General features: G+C 42.9%; 2 protein-coding genes and 1 long non-coding RNA gene across 4 annotated transcripts in view; 1 reads left to right on the top strand and 2 right to left on the bottom strand.

The window, feature by feature from the left end:
- Window positions 1-1,023, bottom strand: part of LOC136651239 (uncharacterized) — a 17,928-nt gene extending 16,905 nt beyond the window's left edge. The window contains exon 1 of the long non-coding RNA XR_010794504.1: window positions 403-1,023. This is a non-coding gene — a long non-coding RNA (uncharacterized lncRNA). The remainder of the gene's footprint in view (window positions 1-402) is intronic.
- On the top strand, window positions 293-13,573 carry COX18 (cytochrome c oxidase assembly factor COX18). Of its 2 annotated transcripts, XM_066627459.1 has the most exons (7): window positions 293-1,032; window positions 2,156-2,256; window positions 3,797-3,960; window positions 5,640-5,761; window positions 6,784-6,891; window positions 7,684-7,771; window positions 8,714-8,792. In XM_066627459.1, the coding sequence occupies exons 1-6, from the start codon at window positions 526-528 to the stop codon at window positions 7,741-7,743; spliced, it is 1,062 nt and encodes a 353-aa protein (XP_066483556.1). In that variant the 5' UTR covers window positions 293-525; the 3' UTR covers window positions 7,744-7,771; window positions 8,714-8,792. The 2 variants fall into 2 exon arrangements, with proteins under 2 accessions (XP_066483556.1, XP_066483555.1); XM_066627458.1 differs by lacking the exon at window positions 7,684-7,771 and having other exon boundaries at window positions 306-1,032; window positions 8,714-13,573.
- The window catches only part of RPIA (ribose 5-phosphate isomerase A), a 20,988-nt gene continuing 12,073 nt past the window's right edge, over window positions 9,794-18,708 (bottom strand). Inside the window, exons 6-9 of the mRNA XM_066627460.1 lie at window positions 17,966-18,034; window positions 17,423-17,564; window positions 12,848-12,947; window positions 9,794-10,739 (exon numbers count right to left, since the gene is read on the bottom strand). Coding sequence (XP_066483557.1) covers window positions 10,642-10,739; window positions 12,848-12,947; window positions 17,423-17,564; window positions 17,966-18,034 — 409 coding nt within the window. The 3' untranslated portion in view covers window positions 9,794-10,641. The remainder of the gene's footprint in view (window positions 10,740-12,847; window positions 12,948-17,422; window positions 17,565-17,965; window positions 18,035-18,708) is intronic.

Raw genomic sequence — 18,708 nt, 5'->3', positions numbered from 1 at the left:
CTTTGCAGTGTGTCCCTGTCTGCATTTTCCTGCAAAGCAGCCAAACACCAGGCACCGTAGGACAGCAGTGAACTACACTGGAGTGTTGTCATGTGTTCCTCTCTCAACACCTTCACACTGGAATGTAACAGGAACCCACAATTCCAGCTCAGACATGCGCAAATACAATCTAAACTCTTGACCGTTTGTCTTTGCTTCTTGCCCTTCGTTTTGGAGAGACCTGCTGCTCTCCAAACACCAGGGACCTGCGGTGGGTGGGGAGGCAGGTGAGGCAGAGCCTCCCTACCGTAGTCCTTCGAAAAGCAGCGCTGATGCTCTGGGGAGGTGCGGCTGGTCTGCCGCTCCGGTGCAGATGCCACAAAGGGGCAACCTTGTTCAGGCTGCAGTCCTATCCACACTTACCTGGGAGTAAGCCATGCACAGGATTGGGCTCTGAGGCTGCAATCCTACCCACGCTTTCCTGGGAGTAAGCCCCACTGACTCTGATGGGACTTACTTCTGAGTAGGCTCTCAGAGCCCAATCCTATGCATGTCTACTCAGAAGTAAGTCCCATTCTAGTCAATGGAGTTTACTGCCAGGTAAGTGTGGATGGGACTTCCCAGGACCCCGCCCTGTCGCCGGCCGGCGCTCCTGCTCGCCCGCGGATTGGAGGGCGCGTGTCAGGCCGGGCTGGAGGAGTCTGTAGCGGGCGGAGGCACCTCGCCAGTGCTGAGATGGCTGCCGGCGGCTGCGTCGGGGTCGTGGCGTTTTCCTGGGCCGCGCGCGGGCTCCGCCGCCAGCTCCGGTTCGGCGGCTCGGGGACGCGCGCCTTCCGAGCTCCCGCGCCTGGCCCTGGCGCGCTCCCCGAGGGCTGGGCCTGGTACGAGGCCTTGGCGGCGTCGGCGCCTGTGGCGTGCACCGAGTGGGGCCTCGCGGCGATGCAGGCCGCCTCGGGCCTGCCCTGGTGGGCCACCGTGGTGGCTGCCAGCGCCGCCCTCCGCACCGGCCTCACCCTCCCGCTCGCCGCCCAGCAGGGCCGCGTCCTCGCCAAGGTGAGGCGCGCCGCCCCTTCTCCCAGCGCCTGAAAACGTGGCCCTGTGACAGGGGCGGGGGAGGCAGGGGAGGCAGGGCCTCCCAGCAGGAGTCCTTGAGAAGCACCCACAACCCACAGGCAGGAGCCAAGAGTGCAGGGGTGTGTGGTGGACAAGCGCCGCCGCCGTGGAAGGCACCCAAGCGTTGCGCGTGGGTGGTGGGTGCTTGGGTGCCTCCCATGGCGGTGGCGCTGGTCGAAGGACTCTGGTGGGGAGGCTCTACCACACACCCCTGCTATATGTCCACTGCATGAAGAAGACTGCAAGATGGCATCTGTGGGACATCCCTAGCACAGTTGGAATTCTGGTGCTCTTGATTGTCTCCACAGGCCTGGGATGCTCTTACTCCAGGTTGTATCAGACTGTAATAATCAGTTGGCCTTCCTGTCACTTTGTGGATAACTGTTCCTAGAGTTCCCTGCCAGCTTCCAAACCATTTCACATGTGTACGCCACTACTGATAGGTGTGAAGTAGTGTATTTCACTAGTTCTCTTATGTTTTAAAAACCATGCCTGGCAATTTCATAACTTCTGTTTTGTAAGAGTTTATTCATTCAGTGTTTTTCAAACTGTGGGTTGGGACCCACTAGGTGGGTCGCGAGCCAATTACAGGTGGGTCCCTGTTCATTTCAATATTTTGTTTTTACTATATTACACTTGATGCTACCTTGGTATGTGACTGCATTTGGAGAATTGTTACAGATCCGTACTTTTAATATGCTGCTATGTGTATGCTTTGAACAATGATAGTAAATGGGACTTACACGTGGGTAAGTATGGGTATGATTGCAGCCTAGGATTGTTAAAACTCTTCCTGCTTGATGAAGTCACTTCTGGTCATGATCACTTCCAGTGGGTCCTGACAGATTCTCATTCTAAAAAGTGGTTCCCAATGCTAATGAGAACCACTGGTCTGGTAATACTATCAGTGCCAGTTCATGTTCTTCCTGGGACTCAAGATACCCAGAAGCAAACCCACAGTAACAGTGGTTCATGCGTTAAGGTTATGGCATTTAGGGGACAGGGTCTACAGAGCAGTCTTTTATTTGCTTTATAACCAAACCTTCTGTGTCTCTTTAGCTAGCTGGAAAATTTGCAGCCAGAAATTCAAAGCCTAGCCAAGCATCTTCGCTATGAAGTTTCGATTTGTGCTAAACAACGGGGTTGGTCTGAAAAGTTATCCAGGTAAGGGCATTTGACTGAATTCCAGTTAATTTAGCTAAAATAACTGTGACAACTCTCTAGCATTTAATGTTAGTTGCAGCTAGTACAAACTAAAAACTGATGCAGTGGTATATCCATGTGTATAATTCTGTATTCTGGGTTAGGTTTCCATTGTTGCTGTCTCTGTGGCCCAGAAATCCATCTCCAGGATTTTTCTCTTTCTTGACCTACTATTAAACATTTGTATGTCCTCTAATCATCCCTTTGTATGATCAACATCATCTCATTCTTGTTTGTTTTCCCTCTGCTTTCCTTCATCTTTCAGAATGCCTTTGTTAAACTCAACTTGCTTCCTCACTACCATCCTTTCTCACTTTTTTCTTTTAGGCTTTACAGTGATTCCTGTTGAATTTTTACCTTACATTTAGAGCAGGGGTGTCCAAACTTTTTGGCAGGAGGGCCACATCATCCCTCTGATACTGTGTTGAGGGCTGGGGGGAAAAAGATTTAATTTACATTTCCAATTTGAATAAATTTACATAAATGAATACATTAGAGATGGAACTTATATGAATGAATGAAGGCCTTGCACAAAGGCAAGACTTCTTTCCTTTGCTGCCGCTGCTGCATCACAGATGTGAAATAGCAAGCAGTGGAGGGAGCCCTCATCCCACAGCTCACGCAAGAGGTCAAACATTTGGCTGTCACACTGAGAGCAGTTGGATCAGGCCAGCGCAGGCTCTAGCAAGTCTCCAGAGGGCCAGAGGCTCATTGAAGACTGGGCACCCTGATTTAGAGTCTTGATTTCTCCTGGCACTTCATCCTATTCTGTGGATGCTTTCTACTGCCAATTCTTTTGGTCTCTCCACTTGCAAAGTCACCCCCTTCCATAGGAAAGGGAGCAACCTTTTCCTTTGAGCTAGCTGACAAATCCTTCATTGCAATCTATACCTAGCATTCATTACAGATCTTTGATCTCTTTCCCCCCACCTTTTTTTCAGTTGTCTGAGCAAGGAACGCTTCATTTCTGTGTGATTTACTGTGGTCACTAAATAAATGTTAGTCTTTTATTACCTACCCTTAATCTGAGTCTTCAAGTTAATACCCCATGCAGAATCAAGGATTGAGAAATGCCTTGTTAGCTCTGAAGAACAATCTTACACGAGCTTACTGGTAACCTAATCCCAATGAAAATCAATAGAAATTACTCCTGACTGAAAACACTTGCTGTGATGTGATGAAAACACTTGCATATATATTTTAAAAAGTATACCTCCTTAATTCTGTTGGGACTGCCTTTTGAGTTGATATGCATAGTCCTATCTCTAGGACTGGCCTGCTTGGTGTTAGCATAGTAGAAATTGCACTTCCCCTACTGCCTCCACAGCAGTTCTGTTGAAAAGTATTCCTGTGAAAATAAGAGTGGAGAGAGATCTCTGAAGTCAGACTTGAGCTGACTACTTCTGTTTCCTTTCTAATCTTCCCTTCATACATTTAAACCAATTAAGTGTGTTTCAGATTGCAACTTTATGGTATTGTCTAATTTTGTCTCTCAAACCAGGTACTATTTCAGGAAGAATCTGAAAAGGATTGTTTCAGAGTTGTATGTTCGTGATAATTGCCATCCTTTCAAGGCTAGTTTGCTGATATGGATACAGATTCCAGCGTGGGTCTTTGTTTCCATAGCTTTACGTAACTTCAGCGTTGGCAGGGCAGCTTCAGGAGGTAACAGTTAAAACCGATGTTGTAAGATGTGTGTGTCTTTCCTTAATCTCTTTTCTTAGACATTTTAACAAATTGTACCAAAACTGCTTCAGTTTCAAATTTAAAACAACTTAATGCAAAATGGGACTTTTATTGGGACTTTTAAGCAGGTCACTGGCATTCTGTAAAATCTTACAGATGGGAGAGTAAAGTATATCAACACATTTTTAAAAAGAATGGTCATTCTAAGTAAAGAATATGACATAAATATTCCAATTAACCTTGGGAATTAGTTCTTTGAAATTATACAAAGCAGTTCTTTGAAATTATACAAAGCAGCCCAGCTAAGTAAGGTGTTGACTTACTAACCTTCAATTAATTAGACTAGGATGTCTTAATCTTTTTCTCTGAGTAGTACCCCTCTTATAACAAATGCTAGCATTTGTAAATGTCAGCCTGTCCTCCAAGGTCAGCTTTTGTGTGTGGAAGTGGGTGGCTCTACATAGTCATTCCTACACTGAGGCTTCTTCTGTTGCTGATACTTCCTGATCTTTTTGTCACTCTGTGCCTTCCTCCTTTGACCACACTGTGCCTCTTTTAAAGTGCAGTTTTTGGTCCCTGCACAGGCCTACCTTGTTGCTGCCTTGGGAATCATTTTCTGTGGCTTTGTCAAGGCTTGTCAAGGACCTCGCTAAGTTGATCTATGTCTACTAGAGCAGGAACAAATTTAGAGCACAAATGTGGTTCCCAGATTTTTTAGCACCAGTATCCAGTATTGAAACAAGACATGTTGGGAAACATGTAGCTTTTTGAGACTTTTAAAAAAAATCATTTTGCCAGCTGCTCAAGACTGGCTTTATCCTTTTTACTATGGTGGGGGGCCACCTTCTGAACTTTGTTGAGCTTCACATTTGTTGCACATTTGTTGCATTCTGGTGGCATTGTGTTCCCCTTGGCCTGCCCTTCAGTGTGGATCAAGGCATGTTTATCTAACATGTAACACAAACATGCTGCTCTGTTGGGGTTTCCATAGGGCTCAATACATTTTCCTTGTCAGTTTCACCACCCACCAAAAATCAGGTTGCAACCCACTGGTGGGTCCTGACTCGGTTTATGAACCAATGCATTTTAGAGCAGTAATTTTCAACCTTTTTCTTCTCACAGCACACTGACAAGGCACTAAAATAGTCAAGGCACACCGCCAGGTTTTTGACAGTTGACAAGGCATGCCAGTGGGGGGCTCACATCTCCCATTGGCCCTATTAATAAATGACCTTCCCCCAAATTCCTGTGGCACACCTATGGACCACTCACAGCACACCAGTGTGCCACGGCACAGTGGTTGAAAATGGCTGCATTAGAGGAGTCTTTACCAAGGTTTAGGCTTTGAATCTGAAATTGGTGCAGCCTTTTCCATCAGCTTGTGGTGTTGGAAGAGCTTTTTAGTTACTCCTGCATCCTGACTTTCGAGGTACTGTGGTGGATCTTACTACAGGGGCTGTAAACCTGAATCACCGGACCTCAGAAATTGCCAGTTTCTCCATACTCTGCCACCAATATGTTTTCTTCTGGATTCAGGTTGTCTTGCTCTTCTCCCCCCCCCCCCCAGTGTCTCCCACAATGATAAAGTGCTCTATAAGAATAGAAGCTGTGTACATATTTTTTTAACTCAACAAAAGTGGTATGTGTGTTTTCAACAGGAGTTTCCATTGAAGAGCAACTTTCCACAGGTGGCACGCTTTGGTTTATGGACCTCACGGCACCTGACACAACTTGGATTTTGCCAATCACTCTGGGACTTCTCAATTTGCTGATTGTGGAGGTTTGAGATATGACTATTACAGGTTCTTCAACTGGCTCACAACTTCCCCTATTGCAGATAACATGGCATGTTTCTCAGTAGAGGCAGATGAGAGATCTGTGGTACATATGCACTTCTGCATTTGATGCATTCTGCTGAAAATTTCAAATATTTAGGATTTGGAAATATTTGGCTTTGCTTGCTAGGGTTATTCCTGTCTCAGTACTGCTATTAGCATAATTCTTGCTGATCCTTTGGCACAAATATATAAGATTGAAGCATAATATAAATCATGGTCACAAGGCAGCCAGCCTCCTTCCCTTTCAGTCATAGGTTAGTGCTCCCACTTGCTTTGGAAGCAGAGATGTGCAAATGACTGTTTGGTCCCTTCCATGAGAGAGCCTCTCTAAGCATTTTTTTTTTTTGTGATGCTAGCAGCTGTCTGTTTCTTTATCAGCCAGCACTACACACAACCCATTTCTTGCAGTCACAAGCAAATGTGTGAACAAACATAGAATGCTGCCCCCTTCCTACAGCAACTACAAGCATCCTTAGCCTGGTGGCAGCCCTCTTTGTTTAGAGAAGATGTTCCCTTCACTAACCAGAGAAATGTACTTCCAAACAGAAAACTGAAGCTGCTGTGTGTCTATTTCTCAAGAGATCCACATGAAATCTGGCCAGTTTGTGGTGGTTAACATCTAGAACTCCACGTCAAATTTTAGTTTGGACAAATGTGTGCATTATATTGCCATTAAGAGCATTCAGTGCTCCCATTTAGCATTGCCAATAAAGTTTTGACTTATCCCCTCTTAAGTGTAGTAGTACCATGCTTGAGTAATTTTAAAATAAGATGAGAAGTTTGATATAAAGCAGGTTACTTGGCTAAATGGGAGTTTACATTTACATCCAAAGATATTTTTAAAAGACCTAAATTGGCTCAGTTGAGTTGACTTCCAGTTATTGAAAGTCTCCAGTATTTAATCACATTACCTAACACTTTTTTATATCTATATTTCTTCAAAATGAAATTTCTATCTCTGCAGATCTTTGCTTTGAAAAAAACAGAACTGTCCAGGATTCAGAAGTATGCCACTAACTTCTTTCGAGGGGTGTCTCTTCTTATGATTCCAATTGCAGCAACAGTACCATCTGTAAGTAATTAAGGCAATAGGAAAGAGGTGGGCCCTTCTTGCATGCCTTGATGTGCTTTGGGAAGCACACTGTGAACGGGTCCCTAGTGCTCCAGTATTAATTGTGGAAATGCGTTTTGCAGCAGCATCATTGTATTATAGAATGATTTGGAATAATATTTGGAATAATATTCTCCCACAGTTGTATCAAGTATACCTTGTGCCATTTCTATTTAAGTTCATTCTGTAGGATGAATACAGCTGTGAGTGTATGATATAGTTCCAAATGCTCTGCTTGCAAGAGAGAACAGCTTTTGCTCTAGGAAGTCTTTTGCATTAGATCCCCATGGAAATGTTTGTTTTTCCTTTGAAAAATATGGAGATATTTATTTTTATTTCATTTGCATCCTGGTCCAAGGAGGTCAGCTGGTATAACTAGGGCATGTGGAACTGGCCTGAGCGCTCTGGTGACCTTGATGGTTTACCTTATTTTGGGATGGCTCATTTTCACTTCCAAATAATCTAGAGCAGGAGCCCTATAAGTCATGTTTAGACTGGATGGAGGGGAAATCTTCCCTCTGGTGTATTATGTAGTCCTGATTGTTTTATTGTGGCTTTGGAGGGGAGAGTAGGAAAGGGGGAAAGTGCCATTCCTTCCTCTTGATATATACAGAGGGAAAACTCTTAACCATTGTATGCTTCCTCTTCCCTTGCCCATCTTTAGTGTAAGCGGCTGGAGGCTTAAGCAGGCTAAATAGCTTTCTTACCCTGCTTTTTTCTTCAGTTAACACCTTCAACACTGTTTCATGATAGGGTCACATCCTTCTGCATCCTTTGGTCCTTTTTCTTGGTGAAAATGAGAACTGCCTGTAGACCATCTTGAAATGGAGTTTCAAATAAGGTGAATCTTCATTATCTGTGAGGGTTCTGTTCCTGGCCCCCTTGTGGATACTGAATTCTGCATGATATCAAATCACATGGATTTTGTGGTCCACAGAACTCTGAATGTAACCAGAGCTGTTATGACGCCCATAGAAGCTGCACGCTGAAAACCAGCCAAAAAGCAGCGCACAGCCTCCAAGGGCTTCAGAAAGGCTCCCAAAAGCATTGAAAGGTGACTTCCCATTTTGCCTTCCAGTGCTTTTTGGGGGGGCCTTTCTGAGATTCGTGGAGGCTGCATGCAGCCTCTACGGTTCTCAGAAAAGTCTCCAGAGGCTTCAGGTTGGGCTGAATCTTTGGATCAAAAATCCATGCATAAGTAGGCTCAACCTGTATAGCTATGATTAGATCGCAACATCCCACCCCACAACTGAGTAGCACCAAACTAGAGCGTTCCCCCTCCTGGTAATCCTGGATGAATTACTGTGGCACTGCCTTGTTTCTGTATCCACATTCTGTAACTCCTGAAATTTGGGGGGGGGGGGGAAGAGTTAGTTACAACCTTACAATATATACTTTTGTGTATCTAGGGCAGCCATTTTCAATCACTGTGCCATGGCACACTGGTGTGCCGTGAATGGTCCCCAGGTGTGCTGTGGGAATTTGGGAGATGATCATTTATCAATAGGATCATTGGAGGATGTGAGCCCCCATTGTGACAAGCACAGTGTGCCTTGTCATTTGTCAAAAAGCTGATGGTGTGCCTTGAACAGTGTGCTGCAAGATGAAAAAGGTTGAAAAGCACTGATCTAGGGAGTCCCCCGTGTCTGCAGACATCACTACCTTATACTTGGATGTTCCAGATAGGCACTTAAACCATCTTAATTTACCTTTTTTGTGTATAAATAGCATACATTTAAAAGGGTGAAATGTAATATATTTATTTCCTTTTTCTGGGTTTCAGGCCATGGCTTTGTACTGGGTGTCCTCAAGCTTCATGGGCCTTTCACACAATCTTCTACTACGTTCTCCTACTTTCCGTAGACTTTGTCGCATACCTCCAACTAAGTCTGATTCAGACACACCTTATAGAGATATTATTTCTACCTTCTATGCAAAATATTTAAGGTGAAATATTTATACTTTGAGGAAGACTGTGCAGTGAATCTATGTGATGGTGAAGTCTGTAATTGAGTGGATCTATAGTGAAAGTCTTGCTCACATTTAATGTGGCTGCTTCCTTGAACTATATTTTGATAGTAAAGGAATAAATATCACTAACATGTTGTGAATTGATATTTTGGAAGAGTGTGTGTGACTTGTGTTGCATGCATGTGCACACATCCTATTTTAGCAGTAATTAGCACACTATCAGAAATTGTCAGAAATTTCTGAAGCTTAGCTTTTGGTCATATTTCCTAAGTTCAGGGAAAACATAACATGAGCCCAAATGGATCAGGTCAAAGGCCCATCCAGTCAGCTTCCTAGCTTCCTGTATCTCAGTGGTCCACCAGCTGCCTCAGGGAGCACACAAGATTGCCATTCCCTTGCATCTGGCATTCAGATGTAGAACCAGGAAAAGTTTGGATGTGACATCTTCCCCTCAATTGTGGTACCAAGATCATTAGGGCAGCACACTCTCTCTGGTATGTGCATACCCTATGATGGGCCCCAGAATGCTCACAAAATTCAAGGATGGCAGTTGCCCAGAAGAACAAAGTAACAAGTTCCCTACTCAGATCAGTGCATTGCTTGATTTCAGATACTGTATCCTTCACATTCCATGACTCAATGTTAAATGTCTATAGCTTAAATTGAAAGCAGTGGTTAACCTGTTTTCTTAGTACAAAAAGATTTCACTTTAAAATTGTAATTACATTGTGGTTTGCAGGGCTTAACACTTCAAGAAACTGCCTCTCACATAAGCAGCTTTGTGACAAAGGCAAGTCATTCCTCTGACAGTGTTCAGCTGTTCAGACTTGCAAATACAAGAGATAAAAATCAATATGGGATATTTCAGTCAGAGGGCATCATCAAAATTCAATTCAGCCAACAAGAATCAAACTTTTAATAGGTAAAGATGATATACTCCAGAACAGCCTAACACATAATGTACTTATCAAATTCACTGTTACAAGTTGTGGCAATGGTCCTTTGGTTGGGTGGCTTGATCAAATTCAATGGCTACTTAGTCATAACAGCAAAATGCAGTCTCCCTGTTTAGAGGCAGTGAAGTTATGAATATGAGCTTCTGGGGACAAACAACCAGGAACACCACCCCATTATGCCCTACTCATGAACTTCCAAAAGCATCAGGCTGGCTGCACTTGGCAGACAAAGCTGAATGAGATAGGCCACAGGCTAGCAAGGTAGTTCTTAAGACACACAAATACTGGCATATCTCTTTCAGTGTGTGTCGTAGACATTCTTTATTAAAGTTATGATAAAATCATAAAAAGGCATAAATTGTAGAACCAAAAGGTTCCAGTAAGGCATTTGCAAGTTCAAATAAATGTGTCTTCCTTTTCTGGGTTTAAACACAAGACTGTAAGTTTACAGTTTGTAGTTATTACCAGTTTGTAGTTATTACCCTACCAGACACATTCCAAGGAATCAGTTCAAGTACTGTAAAAAGTAACCATTTTGGTAAATGTGCTTTATAAAAACAAAAAAGGTAAACCCAAAATCTGCTTTAAAATGCTTAACAAAATTACAACATTAATGAAAAAGTTAAAGATTTTTAAAATACATTCAATTTCAACATTGGTAAAATCCATAGGACCTTTCATTCATTGAGATCTGGATAGACACTTTAAGGCAAGATTTCAGGTTGGCACTGTGATGATAAGCAGTATGCAAGAGGCTGAAGGCAGAGGAGATTGGGAGACCAGGTCAGTGGATTGGCTTCTCCTGGACAGTGACAGAGCCATTTTCCATACCAAAGTAAGCCCGCTCTGCCATGTTGACAAAGAGACCCGTTTCCACCACTCCTGGAAGAGAAAAATCAAATTACTCGATTAGTTACTATTATCTATAAGAAATGTTGGCTTTTCAATAATGTTTTCTAAAAACTGAGATGTCTGAAAACTCCAAAGTACTACATAAGTCAAGTGAGACCTTTTTCCACTGCTCTGCTCTGCCCTGTGCTTTCCTGTGCAGAGACTGTGGTGGGAGAAATGGAGTCCTACTGAAATTCAACTTGTAATCTGGTAGCAACACAGTTCTATCTGGTGGTGCTGTCTTTGCTAGCCATGTTCATTTTATGGGTCTCACTAATTACCATAGATTTTGTTGCAAAGACTTTGGAACGGTTATGTGGGCCTTCTCCAGCCCTAGGAAACTGGCTTAGTATAACTTTAAGCTCAACATTAAAGTTTCATCCATTATGCCAAGAGTCCCAAAATACAAGCTAGGGATGACAGTGGAAGGTTTCTGCATTGCATTTTGCCATCACAAACAGGAAGTGGGTTGTGATACTATCTTTAGCTTTTCTGAGGCTTGGGGAGCCCTGCAGCAGCCCTGTAACACAAGACTGTAAACTGTAAAGGTTGTCTGTGGGCAACCTGCACCCTCTGGAGGACCGGTGCTGCCAGGGGTAAGTGGAAAAAACCCTTTCATCCCTGGCAGCAGTGCAGCTGTGGTGATCACATCCCTGCCTTCACCACTTCCCCCACAAGCACTTACAGCTGTTCCAAAACTCCCAGAGACATTTAAATGCATATGTTTGAAAGCAAGAACAAACATGACAACTTCTACCATTGATTTTTTTATTGAAAAGTCTATGAGGGCCATCACAATGAGCTCCTGAACTTCAAAATCACTATACCATTGTTCAGTTCCTATGTAAACACTTCTCTTGTCAGCAATGAGCTGGCATTCATATAGAACTGGAGATTTGCTGGAGCCCAAACTAGCCCAACGCAACTGCTCTCAGCTTGAGGGCAACTGTTTGACCACTGCTTGCTGTTTCACAACTGTGATGCAGTAGCAGCAGCAAAGGAAAGGCCTGCCTTGCTTTGTGCAAGGCCTTTTATAGGACTTGAGCTATTGCAAGACCTTCATTCATTCATTCAAGTTCATCTTTAATATATCCATTTATGTAAACTTATGTAAATTTATTCAAATTTTAAATGTAAATTAATTCTTTTTTTCCCCAGCCCCTGACACAGTGTCAGAGAGATGATGTGGCCCTCCTGCCAAAAACTTTGGACACCCCTGATATAGAGCACTGAAAAAGCCTCCCAATCACAGGCAGTGCTTACCATTCCGCCATGCTGCCACTTATCTTTCCATCCAACCTGGACATAGGAACATTCTGGGCAGTCGCATCTGTTGCCCATCACCCCAGCAGGCTTTGCACCAGGATTTCCAGGCAAATGCAACTGCCCAGAGCATCCCTATGTCCAGACTGGGTAGAAAGATATGTGGCAGCATGTCGAAACTTAAGCACTGCTCACGAAGGAGAGGGCTTTTGCCAAACTCCAGATCCAGTCTGTGGGCCGTAGTTTGGAGAGCTCCGATAATAATATGTTAAAGGCTGCATCAAGCTCATATAGCAGGGAGACAATCTCCATGGCCAAGGCTCACTAATTAAGACTCCAGATGCTTATGCTGTGTTTAAAGCATAAGTTTTAAAACTTGTGCACTGCTCTTATGAGTCCTGCTTTGAACAATCTAGTCAAACAATATTGCACCTGCTGGATCCACCAGTACTTGGAAATGCAGCATCAACATTCTCTCCCTCTCTCTTTGGTAAAAATAATTTCTCCTAAGAATTCACAAGTGTTCAGTTTGTTGAGACTTTTTGCATGTCCAGGTTAAAGGGAAAGATTTATTTCACTCCTATGCAATTCAGGCATTAAAAATAGGGGCTTTTTTCTTCATTCACAAAGAAAGTGATAGAATTCCCAGTTTCATAACCTTGGAATTCCAGAATACATTATTTGAAAACAATTATTATGTCTGTCAGAAGGAGTGAAAACATCTCATTTTGCTGCAAACATCTCAGCTTTGTAGGAAGGCAACTGATAATTCAGAGACCAGCAAATGAGTGCTTTGCAAGATTAGCATGTCTTAAAGATGACAGGTGACACAATACCTGGGATCATTTTGATTGCCATGTTCACTTCATTCCATTTATGGACTTTGTCAAATTTCCAGTCCAACAAAAAATTCCCATTGTCTGTCACCACAGGGCCCTAACAAAAAGAAGGAACAATCTCATTTGTCTCATGATTTCATTCTTTAGAAGGCATAAATCAAGACAACTACAGGTGCAGAAATGAAAGTTGTGATCTAAGACTAAACCAACAGCCACGCTGTATACTGAATTACAGAAAGTTAAGCTGAAGGAAGAAAGTCACACCTCATTCACATACAATAAACCATCATAATACATAAACATATAGGGGTAAATGCATAATACACAAACCCAGCTTGTACATCATCACTTAGTGCAAAATGACTAAACTATTTCATGAAAGATAGTATTAACAGTGGCAAGATGGCAATCAGGTGTGGAAAATCCAGAGTAAACTGCGACTTGTTTACTGAATATATATGACCTTGTGCAAGCTTGTTAACTCTGCTAGTGACTCATCAACGCAACACACAGGCATATGTTAACTTGCTAGACAGGTAAGAATTATTTATCTACTGAATGTCCCAAAACTTCAGTCATAATATGCTTTGAACAGGTCTAATATCTTAAGCAAAACAGCTGGCTGACGTTATCTTCACGGCTCTTATTTTGTACTTGTGATGGGAAATTCATTTTTAATGAATCAATAAAACTGAATGCTGGCAGAAAGAACAGCTTTTGGAACATTGTCTTTTTCCATTTTTTAAAAATATTCGGTTTGCTTACTTTTAAAAAAAGAATCTTTTCAGGGTGTGCAGCAGCAATCAAGAGATGACAAGTACAATACGTGATATTTAATATTTACAAATAAATACTGAAAATATAGCAGGTCTGCTAAAATAGTGCTTCCATTTTCTAGTTTTTGTACAAACCACAATCTGTTGTGACATTTGCAAAACAACAAAGTGACTGCTGCTAAGCATCTGGCAAAAAATATTCTCACCCCTCCCCCCCAACCTGGGCTACATGTCCTGGCATTACGTCATTCATGGATAAACAGCATCACAACAGCAATTCATTCATTTAGCTATGTAAACTGCATTGTTAACTGCTTTTTGTTGAAAAGCAGTATATAAGTATTCTTAAACAACAACTCTGGCCCCAATCAATTTTTGTAATGAATACAAATAACAAGGCACAGATTCAAATGTTACGAGAATTACAGTATACTCAGGACTGTGCATATGCTGTAGGTACTGCAAAGGTGCAGAGTATGGTATGCTATTTTAATTTCAGGATGCATTAAGTTTCTAGCCATTTTGCTTGAAAAGAAGATCTACTTAAAAGCCTACTGGGACAGGATAAACATACTTGTTTAACCTGTCCCAGTAGGCTTTTAAGTAGATCTTAAGTAGCTCAGGGGTCTCCAAACCCCAACCTGGAGGCCAGATGTGGTCTGTGACAAGTTTCTATCCGGTCCGCACTAAGCACCCTGCAAGCCTCTGGTCCGCTCAACTGAATGTGACCAGAGCTGTGCTTCTGTTGTACCTGGAGGGTGTTCTGAGGGCCAGGGAAGTCGTGTGCCTCCTCTCAGAATGCCTTCTAAAGGCCTAAAAAAGTTTCCTGAAAAAACCAGAAGTGACTTTTTGGGCCATCTGAAGACCTTAGACTTTCTAATGTATTTATTTAAATTTTAAATATAAAATATAAAATTTATTTATTCTTGCAGCCCTCAACACCATGCCAGATATTTGATGGTGTAAAAGTTGAGACCCTTGAAGTAGCTGAACAACCTTTCCAGTGAGTGGGGGCAGACTTTCTGTATCCTACACTTCTGTTTACTTCCTCCAAAACTAGCAAAACAAGGTAGAACACTGAAAATAAGAAATAATGTAAATTTGCACAATGGATAGAGCTAAGAGAATTCAGCTGAATTTGAATTGCTTAGTAGCAGGATTTTTTATGCATATTTTAAGGCTGGAGTTAACACAGTCCTATGGGATACTGTCTCTGATGCCAGTCCCAAAATTACAGCAGAGGGAGAGATCCAGACTGAAACAGAAAAGACAAAATACTCCATGGCAGGAACAGAGTTGCAACATCCCCAAAATAAAGATTCTGGCATAAGCACCAGGTCTCCTACAGCAGCATGGGAGATACTTCCTCATGGTGGTACCCCATGTAGGATAATCCTACCATTAGAAAGGGTAGCTTGCCTCTTGAAATACCATTAAAGGGCAGCACTTTTAGTTTATTCCAATTTTAGCATCATGGGAGGCAAGGGGAGGGGTACCATTTTGATTATTCTGTCACAAGTTCCAAAGATTCTTGGGCAATATCTGGTCTCATAATATTTTAGGAACATGTTGAGTGAACATGCTGGGAACTATGCGGCGAGGGGAACCCCTTCCCACTGAAACACTGCAGCTCCACACAGCAACACTCAAGCAGGAAAGGACCACATTACTGGCCCCATCTGCTTTCCCATAAGTACCAGACATTGGAGCAGTGCAAGATCCCAGCAGGGAAGTAGCTCCCAAACTGTGGCAGACAGTGTCAATCAGCCCTTTATTTATTTAGGACATTACTATTCAGGGCACTCCTTTTCAGCACCTACTAACTTTGAGTGGCTGGAGTTAAAGATAAATTAATAAACAAAAAGACATGAGAACGTGACAATAATTTAAATAGTAGGGAAGCAGAAGGAGGCAGGAGAGATACCTTGGTGTATCCAAGGCTCCATCAGCAGCCACCTGAAGGCATGGAGTTCTTGCCCCCACAAGGAAGGCTGGGAGGGCAAACGTTCAAGGAAGAACTGTGTTCAGGGCACTGCTATCTGAAGGCTGCTTTGTAAATACCACATAATAGCCAGCACCCATCTTTCCAGCTGGCCAGGCATCTTTTTGTCTCTCTCCATTTTTAAGGAAACTGTCAGCTTTCTCACAGGCTGTCTTTTCCTAAGAAGTTGAGCTAAATACAAATGACAGCTGGCTACTCTGAAAGACATTACATAGTGCCTTCTACCTTAGTTCCAGGTTATCTCTTGCTTGTACCAGCTCAGCCAATTATGAGCTGCACCTGTTCGATAAGATGCAATGAGAATCCAGGCAACAGTCATATTTACAGTAATGTATATCATTTTGCTGTCAGTCTAGTTCTTGCTAATTAGCATGGATTTCCTGAGAAATCAGTCAAACACCTAGCCTATATAATCTTGCAATTAATTTAGCTCGCACCCCTCCCCAGACGTGGCTTCGAACACCAGCAAACCACAGCTGGTCTGCGAGCTCACCTGATAACATTCTAAGTTTTGCCCTCATATGCTTTATTTTAACCTAGAAGGAAAAAAAAGTATCTCTTTGCATCTTGACCCTGGACTGACCATATTTCTTCCTCCGAATCCAAAAAGCTCCCATCTCCACAGAACTCTACTATAAATCTTTCCACTCCCTGTTCCACTTTAATAAATTAATGCTTTCATCACTTAAAAACACACACACACCATATAGCAGCAAGAATGTTTATACTGAGAATAACAGTATACAGTTAACAGCTTTAACAGAGCTTAAAGGGTAAAAATATCTGAAAAGCCTGAGCAAAGAAGGTGGTATTCATCTAACATCAAAATGGCTGAAGAACCAGCACAAGGTGGGCATCCCTGGCAACACTATTCCAAAGATGGGTACCAAAAAGATCCACTCTCTCATAGTCTCATAGTCTGAAGTTGGGGGGGAGGAAAACAAAGAATGTTGAGAAAATCTGTGGAGGCCTATCTTAATTACCAGGCAGGTTCACAGGGGGAGCATTAAACAATGGATTACCCATTCTAACATCTTGGGTATAGAACAAATAGGCTTTAGACAGGGGGAATCCACCCTGGATCATGCCCTCATTCTTCAACTCATGTCAACCTCGAGGCAAAATCAGGAGCCGGAGTCCCTGAGGCAGTTCATGGTTGAACACAGTCACGTTCTGGCAACTCCTGCGACGCCGCTGGAACCAACCGTATTGGCCTCTGCCTTTCCATTGGACCATTTCAGCAATGTGGAGAGGGGGGATTTGCTGCATGGGAAACAGTCTATCCTCCATATCTACTTTACCCAGGCTTCGCGCACTGGAGAGGACACTCTGTTCCAGAACCACCATTCAGAGCGCGATACCATAGTCTTCCAAGACTGAAGGATGCCAACCATTCACAGGGGGACAAAGCAATTCTTTAGACCAGGGGTGTCAAACTTAAGGCCCGGGGGCTGGATGTGGCCCGCGGAAGCTTTTTATCCCGCCCTCATGCTCTCAGCTGCTGAGCAATGCTGAGTTGTTACTGCTGTAAGGGCAGTCCACTTGAAAATTGGGCTCTCTTATATCTTGAAATATGATCAAGATTTGTGTATTTTCTCTATAGTATAGTAGAGAGTATATACTATATACTATACAAGGTATAGTATAGTATAGTATAGACCAATAGCAAAAACTTACAAAACAGTCATTGTTCTCACACCAATATCTTCCAGCTTATTGACACTCCTTTGTGCAGGCCACAGAAGTGAAGTATTCAGTTGAGACAGATTTGCTCCATCACTAGTTAATACTCACAGCTTTATTGACAGCCATCCTTAGCTCTGCAGCACCCCCAAACCTCTTGGACAGAGCTCTGGTGACGGGTACATAGGCCATTGGGATGACTTCAATAGGGACTCCTTTCTTCCACTGCTCTCCAAGGTTTTTAGACTTTTTTCTAAAGAATATGGTTTGAAAAAAAGATGCACAATTAACAGTCTTGCAGAGGCACACTTCTTTTGCACTAAAACTAGGAATCCAAAGCAGACACCCACAACATTGCCAGGGCAACCTGACCTTAATCCTCGTGAGCAAAATGCCTCACACCAGCGCAACTTCTCACACAGCAGCTTCCACAAGTTATGCAGAATGTAGGGGAGATCCCCCTCCCCCTCCCCCCCTGCACACATTCTGGTCAGAAGTTAGTATATACATGCTGGTGAGCGCAGCTTCTCCTCCTATACCAACAGCCTAGTAAAGAGCTTGAAGTGGGACTTTATCTAAAGAGATTCCATCTTTTACAATGTTTTCAAAAAGCAGTGAGAGCTAGATTACACCTCCTATTACCCAAATATTTACCTGTAATCAGCAATAACTATGAAGCATTTTGCATAGCCAGCAACAATCTTCTCCTGTGTCAGGCAGCCCCTGGAGCAAAAAGAGAGGCCCATTAAATGAATTAGATGCCCAGCAACTCAAAGATTAGCAATTTGCTATTTTCTTTACCTTTAAAATTAATGCATTTTTAATCTAACCAAATCTATTGATTTGTTCTCCCTCTCAGGTCACAGAGAAGGGAAAGTGTTGTTGAAGAAATTGAGACAAGTATAAAGTACACACATTTGCAAGTGATAAGCTAACAGAAAAAGGTGTCAGGCTGTGTTAAGTCTGCAGCAGCATAAAAACAAAGCCAACACAGTAGTAGCACATTAAGGACTGACCAATTTGATTAAGCATTAACTTTATGCTGAAAAGTAAGGGAGTTTCTACCACTTCCTATGCGTTACCAAGAACTTTAGATGCAATCCTGCACTGACTTCAGGTGCTTACCATTTCAGGGCCCAATCCTATCCAACTTTCCAGCGCCAATGAAGGCATTCCAACAGGGCATGTACTGCATCCTGCAGTGTTGGGGCAGTCACAGAGGCCTCCTCAAGATGAGGGAACATTTGTTCATGGGGCTGACTTGTGGCTGCATCGGGGCTGACTTTGGGGCTGACTTGTGGCTGCATCGGTGCAAGAAAGTTAGATAAGATTGGGCCCGAAATCACTGGGATTCAAAATACAGTCCTGCGCAGAGTCTGTCAGTGTGACACTTTTTA

The sequence above is a fragment of the Tiliqua scincoides genome, chromosome 5, assembly GCF_035046505.1.
Source record: "Tiliqua scincoides isolate rTilSci1 chromosome 5, rTilSci1.hap2, whole genome shotgun sequence".
NCBI classification, from domain to species: domain Eukaryota; kingdom Metazoa; phylum Chordata; class Lepidosauria; order Squamata; family Scincidae; genus Tiliqua; species Tiliqua scincoides.
Note: the sequence above shows the minus strand (reverse complement) of the source record. Positions and strands in the feature narration are given on the sequence as shown.